The sequence below is a fragment of the Heterodontus francisci genome, chromosome 10, assembly GCF_036365525.1.
Source record: "Heterodontus francisci isolate sHetFra1 chromosome 10, sHetFra1.hap1, whole genome shotgun sequence".
NCBI lineage: Eukaryota > Metazoa > Chordata > Chondrichthyes > Heterodontiformes > Heterodontidae > Heterodontus > Heterodontus francisci.
In genome coordinates this window covers 23,631,398-23,640,297 of record NC_090380.1, presented here as the reverse complement: position 1 = coordinate 23,640,297, position 8,900 = coordinate 23,631,398, and the positions used below count along the sequence as shown (strand labels likewise).

Below are 8,900 nucleotides of genomic sequence, written 5' to 3'. Positions count from 1 at the left end.
GAGAATGAGGATTTTAAAGGCAGGCCAAGAAAGATGGAACAAGGTGATGTACTCAAAGGAGGAGAAGGTAACGGAGCAGTAAAGGGGAGAGACCAAGCTGAGTTTGGTGATAAGGGCTGAACAGGCACATCGGCAGGTTTGGACAGGGTGGGTGGTTGAAGGTATAGCCAGGCAGGAGGCTTCCGTAAGTGGGAAAATGTCATCATCTGTGAGCCAAGTTTGCCAAAGCCATGATGTTGATGCAATCATCCACTGTTGACTCACAGCATGGGAAGGGGCTGAGGTTACAAAACCATGAAGCTATTAATAGGACTGTATACTTTTTGTTTTACATAAAGATCAAAATAACATAAACATTGATTTTCAAACTTTGCCAGAGACAGCATTTAGAAGAAGAATGATGCCATTTACTATGCTCAATGTAATCAAAGCATGTTATATTTATAGCATTAAAACAAGGGGACATTTAAATCTGTTTAACTTCTCATCCTTTTGCCATCACTGAAGTTAGTGGTTTCCTTCTACAGAAACGTCTGAGTGTGCAGATTTTCTCAAAGCAGAGAATGAGTAACACCACCATCCTGGAGAATAGCTCATGTGAGAACATTACCAACTTCAAAGCTTCCATCTACCCACCAACGTATATCATTGTATTTATTTTTGGATTTATTGAAAACATCTTCTGTTTATATGTATTCCTGAAATTATACAAGAGGAAGACTGCAATCAACATTGTCATGGTGAACCTGGCAATATCGGATCTGCTCTTCGTGTGCACACTGCCCATCCGCGTGTACTATTATTTGAATAAGCACATTTGGAACCTTCCAGATAGCTTGTGCTCAGTCACGTCATATGCCCTGTACTTCAACATGTACTGCAGCATCTACTTTCTGACTCTGATGAGCATCTTGCGTTACTTTGCTATAGTGCATCCAATTAAATGTTTGAAGTATAGAAGTGTCAAATATGCACAAATCATGTGTGTCTCAATATGGGTGTTTGTGGGAGTAGCAGCCTGTCCTTTTCTGAAAAATAGCACTACCTTGAATAATGAAAATGAAAAAAAATGCTTTGAACTCAACAATGATACCACAAATAATGGAATGGAGAATATATACATCATGAATTTAATTTCCCTGGTCATAGGTTGCATTATTCCCTTCTTGGTTATCACCGTCTGTTACGCATTTGTTGTTAAGACCTTGCTAACCTCAAAGGCAAAGAATTACAAGCAAAAGCACTCCCACCGAAAAGCTATTGCCATGATTGTTATTGTAATGGCTATATTTCTAACCAGTTTTCTGCCCTATCATGTTCTACGAACTGTCTATCTTGTCACAAAGAGAATGGAAAAAACATCCCAAGCCAGCTGTTTTATTCAGAAAACCGTGGTGGTTACCTTGTGTGGTGCAGCAATCAATTCCTGTTTGGATCCCCTTTTATATTACTTTGCAGCAGAGAACTTCAGGGGCAAGCTGAGAAACACAGAAAAGTGCACATCCAGAGGTTCTCCTGCCCGAATGCATCAAACCTGACTGTCTCCTACAATTCATTTGCATGTCTGGTTATTATTGTAAGACTGATGGGAGTGCAGGATCGCAGAATACAAAAGGTCAAGGATCAAGTGAGACATTGTAGTTTCTTTCTAACCTTATTTACATACAGACATGCCAGTTTTCATCTGAAAGGAAGTAGTAGCTTCTCATACAATACTTTTCTTTATATTGAATACAAATCCAGACCCAAGGAGTGATCAAGTCCTTTTGTCTTTGGTGAATAAGAAGGTTCCTGTCTTATGCTGTCTTGTTCCAGCATCATATGTGGTTTTCTTTGAAACCCTTGCAGAATGAGTAGCTTTCAATCTTTTCCTTCAAACCTGCTGTTTGAATTCTCCAGCCCTGCAACCCTGCAAGATATCTGTGCTGCTCCAATTCTGGCCTTGTCCGCATCCCCAGTTTTAATCACTCCACCATTGCTGGTCGTGCATTCAGCTGCTTAGGCCCTAAGTTCTGGAATTCCCTCCCTGAACCTTTCTGCCACGCTATCTCCCTTTCCTCTTTTAAGATGCTGCTCAAAAGCTACCTTTTTGACTAAGCTTTTGATCATCTTCCCTAATGTGGCTCGGTGTCAAATTTCATTTGATAATGCTTCAGTCAAATACCTTGGGACAATTTACTATGTTCTTCTTTGGCCTCCTTGTCTCGAGAGACAATGGGTAAGTGCCTGGAGGTGGTCAGTGTTGTGTGGAGCAGCGCCTGGAGTGTTAAAGCTGCTATATAAATACAAGTTGTTGTTGATCAGAATACCATATTTAAATTATTTTCAACTCAACTAGCAAGAAATTGTTATCAATTCTTCACGCTTAATTATCTATTTCTGCAACTGCGAACATTGTTTCTGATCAGTTCCTCAGGCCTTGTGGCTCACCAAGGCCCATCTTGCTCAACAAAACTTTACCCTGCCAGTAAGTAGCAAACAAGATCCAGAATCCTTTTCAGAACTTGTCAATAACCTAATTTCCTAGCATTCTGATTTTCCTCAAGTCGATAATTCTGTATTTCTTTTACCAAGTAAACAAGGGTTTCAAATACATTCTTCTAGTCTTCTTTAAAACAGGTATTAAAAGTCCATATTTTAAAGTCCAAAATCCTTCAGTGAGAATGTTATAGAGCACGAGAATGAGATTTGAAGATCTGAACTATGGTTCAATATTGAGCTGTAAACATCAGGGAAATCCCAGTTGAATCTCTGCTCAGTGTGTTAGCCAATCTCAGTCAGCATAGTGGTGGTTGTACTAAATTTCCTCTGGGCAGTGGTGGGGAGAAAATATTGTAAATGTACCCATAGAACCATAGAGTCATTACAGCATTGAAAGAGGCCATTCAGCCCATAGAGTCCATGCCAGCAATCCAGTCAGTCCTATTGCCTGCTCTGTGTCCATAGCCTGCAAGCTTATTTCCCTCAAGCGCCTCACCAATTTCCTTTTGAATTCATTGATTGTCTCCACTTCCACCACCCTTAGTGGCAGCGAGTTCCAGGTCATTACCATTCGCTGCGTAATAATGTTATTCCTCACATCCTCCATGTATCTCTTGCCCCAAACCTTAAATCTGTGTTCTCTAGTCCTTGTACCATCAACTAATGGGAACAGCTTTTCATTGCCTACCTTATCTAAACCTATCATAGTCTTGTACACCTCCTTCAACTCTCCTCTCAACCTCCTTTGCTCCAAGGAGAACAACCCCAGCTTCTCCAACCTAACCTTGTAGCTAAAATCCCTCATGCCTGGAACCATTCTGGTAAATCTCCTCTGCACCCTCTCAAGGACCCTCACATCCTTCCTAAAGTGTGGTGACCAGAACTGGACACAATACTCTAGTTGTTGCCTAACCGGAGCTTTATAAACCCAATGGCTTCAATTATAAAATGTGTGTTTGCAGCTAAGTGGTGGTGATAAGTGTAACCCATATGGTTAAATAAGCTGCCAATAATCAGGCCCTATATTCAGACATGAGGAATCAGCACTTTGACAGGCTACAAGAAGGCTGCCAGTGCTGTTGAAATTGTACACCAGTGTAAGTCATTTCTTTGTGGAAGGATTAAGGGAAAATTGTATAAAGGAACCAGAAGAATTTCAAATTTATTCACAAATATACACATTTACCTTACTTGGGCCAAATGTGTCTGCACAGTTAAAGTGCATGTCGATAGAATCTTTCATGACCTCAGGAAGTCCCAAAGCACTTCACAGCCAATGGGATACCTTTAGAAGTGTTATCACTGTGTAATGTAGGGAAATGTAGTAGCCAATTTCTACTCAAGATTCCTCAAACAACTAGGAGATAATTGACTGCTATAAGTAAAGTGTTTGCTTTTAATGATGTTGGCTGAGGGAAAAATATTGGCCAAGCCAACTCCTATGCTCTTCATTAAATAGTGCCGTGGGACCTTTGACATTCACCTGAGGAGGCAGACATGGCATCAGTTTAACATCTCATCCAAAAGACAACACCACCGAGGTGTCACCCTAAATTATGTGCTCGTCTCTAGTGTGGGCCTTGTGGCTCTGATGCAGAAGTGCTACCACTGAGCAAAGGCAGATACCCTAGCTCTCTGTGCATGTGTAATTCGTCATCTAGGTCATGGAAAATCTGTACCTCATCTCCACTTATCCATCTTTGTTCCATCAGGCCCGGCACATTTTGATTTTGTATATTTTGCAGAAGTTGCTTAGGAGCAGGGAACTATACCCAAACTAGTTCCCAGCACCATTCATCTACAAATCTCTGTAATTTGTACTTGGCACTTATCCCTATTAATGTAACACTGACAAAGCCAGTTGGATGTGGGCATTGCTGGCTAGGCCAGTCCATCCCTAATTGCCCTTGAGAAGGTGGTGGTGAGCTGCCTTCTTGAACTGCTGCAGTCCATATGGTGTAGATACACCCACAGCGCTGTTAGGAAGGGAGGTCCAGGATTTTGACCCAGCGACTGTGAAGGAACGGCGATATAGTTCCAAGTCAGGATGGTGTGTGACTTGGAGGGGAACTTGCAGGTGATGATGTTCCCATGTATTTGCTGCCCTTGTCCTTCTAGTTGGGAGAGGTTGCAAGTTTGGAAGGTGCTATGTGCAGGTTGAATTCAGTCCGTGGTCATGCTACATAGTTTGGCTCGTCAGCCAGTCAATTACAGGTGGTACGTGCAATGGAGGTGCATTAAATTCAGATTAGATGGGACTGTCTGAGGTGTTTCAAATATTTTATCATGGGATGGCTTAATAGGAACATAAAAGCAAATTACAATGGGACATTATGTGAAAAAAGTGCCTGGGAAATGGCTTGACATTTTGGATATGTGCAGGAAGCAAATTACAATTTGAATTGGTGTAAGCAGTATATTTGTTCTGTACCAGTTTAGATGATTCCTGAACAGCATTTTAATCAATGTTTGAGTTCCACACCAGCCATACATTTGCTGGTTTTGTTAGTTCATAATACACATCCAAGTGGGACACTTTAAACTACCTCTTCTAAATGGGAATGTACTTCACAGAATCACAGAATCAGAGAATAATACAGTGCAGAAGAGGCCCTTCGGCCCATTGGGTCTGCACCAATGCATTAAAGACACCTGACCTGTCTACCTAATCCCATTTGCCAGCTCTTGGCCCATAGCCTTGAATGTTAAGACTTGCCAAGTGCTCATCCAGGTACTTTTTAAAGGATGTGAGGCAACCCACCTCTACCTCCCTCCCAGGCAGTGCATTCCAGACCGTCACCACCCTCTGGGTAAAGAAGTTCTTCCTCAAATCCCCCTTAAACCTCCTGCCCCTCACCTAAAACTTGTGTCCCCTCGTAACTGACCCTTCAATTAAGGGGAACTGCTGCTCCCTATCCACTCTGTCCATGCCCCTCATAATCCTGTACACCTCGATCAGGTCACCCCTCAGTCTTCTCTGCTCCAGCGAAAACAACCCAAGCCTATCCAACCTCTCTTCAAAGCTTAAATGTTCCATCTCAGGCACTATCCTGGTGAATCGCCTCTGCACCCGCTCCAGTGCAATCACATCCTTCCTATAATGTGGCGACCAGAATTGCACACAGTACTCCAGCTGTGGCCTTACCAAAGTTCTATACAAATCCAACATGACCTCCCTGCCTTTGTAATCTATGCCTCGATTGATAAAGGCAAGTGTCCCGTATGCCTTTTTCACCACCCTATTAACCTGCCCTTCTGTCTTCAGAGATCTATGGACAAACATGCCAAGGTCCCTTTGTTCCTCGGAACTTCCCAGTGTCAGGCCATTCATTGAATACTTCCATGTCACATTACTCCTTCCAAAGTGTATCACCTCACACTTTTCAGGGTTAAATTCCATCTGCCACTTTTCTGCCCATTTGACCATCCCGTCTATACCTTCCTGTAACCCAAGACACTCAACCTCAGTGTTAACCACTCAGCCAATCTTTGTGCCATCCACGAACTTACTGATCCTACCCACCACATAGTCATCTATGTCATTTATATAAATGACAAACAATAGAGGACCCAGCACAGATCCCTGTGGTACACCACTGGACGCTGGCTTCCAGTCACTAAAACAGCCGTCTGTCATCACTCTCTGTCTCCTATAGCTAAGCCAATTTTGAATCCACCTTATCAAGTTACTCTGTATCCCATGTGCATTTGCTTTCTTGATAAGTCTCCCATGTGGGACTTTGTCAAAGGCTTTGCTGAAATCCATGTAAACTCTATCAACTGCACTACCCTCATCTACACACCTGGTCACATGCTCAAAAAATTCAATCAAATTTATTAGGCATCACCTCCCTCTGACAAAGCCTTGCTGACTATTCCTAGTCAAATTTTGCCTCTCCAAGTGGAGATAGATTCTCTCCAGAATTTTCTCCAATAGTTTCCCGACCACTGACGTGAGACTTACTGGTCTGTAGTTCCCTGGCTTATCTCTACAACCTTTCTTAAATAGTAGGACCACATTAGCTGTTCTCCAGTCCTCTGGCACCTCCCCCCTGGCCAGAGAGGAATTAAAAATTTGGGTCAGAGTCCCTGCAAACTCCATCCTCGCCTCCCACAGCATCCTGGGACACAAATCGTCCGGACCTGGAGATTTGTCCACTTTTAAGCCTGCCAAAACCTCCAATACCTTGTCACTCCCTATGAAAATTTTCTCAAGAACCTCACAGTCCCTCGCTCTGAGTTCCATATCTACATCCTCATTCTCTTGGGTGAAGACAGATGTGAAGTATTCGTTCAACACCCTACCAATGTCCTCTGGTTCCACCCACAGATTTCACCCTTGGTCCCTAATGGGTCCTACTCTTTCCCTGGTTATCCTCTTCCCATTGATATACTTATAGAATATCTTGGGATTTTCCCTACATTTACCAGCCATATCCCCTCTTTGCTCTCCTAATTGCATTCTTAAGCTCCATCCTACACTTTCTGTGCTCCACTAATGCTTCCGTTGATTTGCTCTCCTTGTATTTGCTAAAAGCCTCTCGTTACCTTCACATCGTACCCTGAATGTTGCTGGTCATCCATGGTTCTCTGGGCTTGTTGCTCCACCTTATTACCCCAGAGGGAACATGTTGGGCGTGTACCCTCCCCATTTCCTTTTTGAATACCCCCCACTGCTCTTCTGTAGATTTCCTGACAAGTAACTCTTTCCAGTCTATCTTGGCCAGATCCTTCCTTATTTTACTAAAATTCGCTCTTCCCCAATTCCAAAACCTTTTTTTGCAACTTAGATTAGATTAGATTAGAGATACAGCACTGAAACAGGCCCTTCGGCCCACGGAGTCTGTGCCGACCATCAACCACCCATTTATACTAATCCTACACTAACCCCATATTCCTACCAAACATCCCCACCTGTCCCTATATTTCTCTACCACCTACCTATACTAGTGACTATTTATAATGGCCAATTTACCTACCAACCTGCAAGTCTTTTGGCTTGTGGGAGGAAACCGGAGCACCCGGAGAAAACCCACGCAGACACAGGGAGAACTTGCAAACTCCACACAGGCAGTACCCAGAATCGAACCCGGGTCCCTGCAGCTGTGAGGCTGCAGTGCTAACCACTGCGCCACTGTGCCGCCCTAACTTGTCTACATCTTTCTCCATAACAAGCTTAAATTGTACCATGTTGTGTTCGCTATCACCAAAATGCACACCCACCAACACATCAACCACCTGTCTGGCTTCATTCCCCAGAATTAGGTCCAGCACTGCACCCTCCCTTGTTGGATCCTCCACAGTGAGCTAAAAGGTTCTCCTGTATACATTTTAAGAACTCCAATCCATCTAAGCCCTTAACACGATGAGTATCCCAATTAATGTTGGGAAAGTTGAAATCACCTGATATAATTACCCTATTATTATTTTTACACGCCTCTGCGAATTGCGCACATATTTGCTCCTCAATTTCCCGCTGACTATCTGGGGGTCTATAATAAACACCGAGCAATGTGGCTGTCCCTTTTTTATTCCTAAACTCTTGATTCCTACTTGGTGACTTTCCCACAGGTCTTACTTCATCATGTATTGTATATTGGAAGTACATGGTGAAATCTGCTAGCAAAAAGAGACTGGATAGAGGCCAAGGTACATGGTCGGGGAAAAGATGAAGTATAAGCAAATGTAAAGTATGAAAGCATTTAAATTGTTGAATTAATTGGATTAGCCAAAGTATAATCATACCGAATCATTAGACCCAGATCATATTGCAAGAGTAATGTTATATTTGAGCATCATGCTTTTGACATGTCTTTAGATGAGGTGATATTAAGGGTTGGTGAGGAATCTTGGTGATGCTACTGATTATAGTTAGCAGTTTTCCATTCGATTACTGAACTTGCTTTGGTATTTTGTGATTAACTTTCCTACTGCTTATGGTTTTATCCAGCTGATTGGAACTTCCTGTTGGTTGTGGAATTGTTTTACAACAAGTGGGTTATTGGGTTATTACAAGGTCTTGCATATTATTAAACAAAAGGCTTCCCAACACCTCTCAAATTAATTTCACTGTCCGCTTTTCCCCTATCACAGCCCAAGTGTCAGCTTTGGCTCAGTCTCTGAGCGAGAGCGTTTTGTATTCAAGCCTTCCTCCAGAGGTTTGAGCACTTAATTTAGGCTGACAGTCCAATGAAGTAATGAGGGAGTGCTGCACTATTCGAGGTGCTGTCTTTCAGATGAGACATTAAACCAAGACATTATCTGCCCTCTCTGGTAATTATAGAAGGTCACATGGCACTATTTTAAGGATGAACAGGAGAGTTCTCCAAGTATTAAAACAAGAAAGTGCTGGAAATACTCAGCAGGTCTAGCAGCATCTGTGGAGAGAGAAGCGAAGTTAATATTTCAGGTCAGTGACC

General features: G+C 42.7%; 1 protein-coding gene across 1 annotated transcript; it reads left to right on the top strand.

The window, feature by feature from the left end:
- Positions 1 to 563: 563 nt before the first annotated feature.
- LOC137374094 (cysteinyl leukotriene receptor 2-like) lies at positions 564 to 1,538 on the top strand. The gene has a single exon (XM_068039851.1). It carries the CDS (start codon positions 564 to 566, stop codon positions 1,536 to 1,538), a length of 975 nt encoding a protein of 324 aa, XP_067895952.1.
- The last annotated feature ends 7,362 nt before the right edge of the window (positions 1,539 to 8,900 follow it).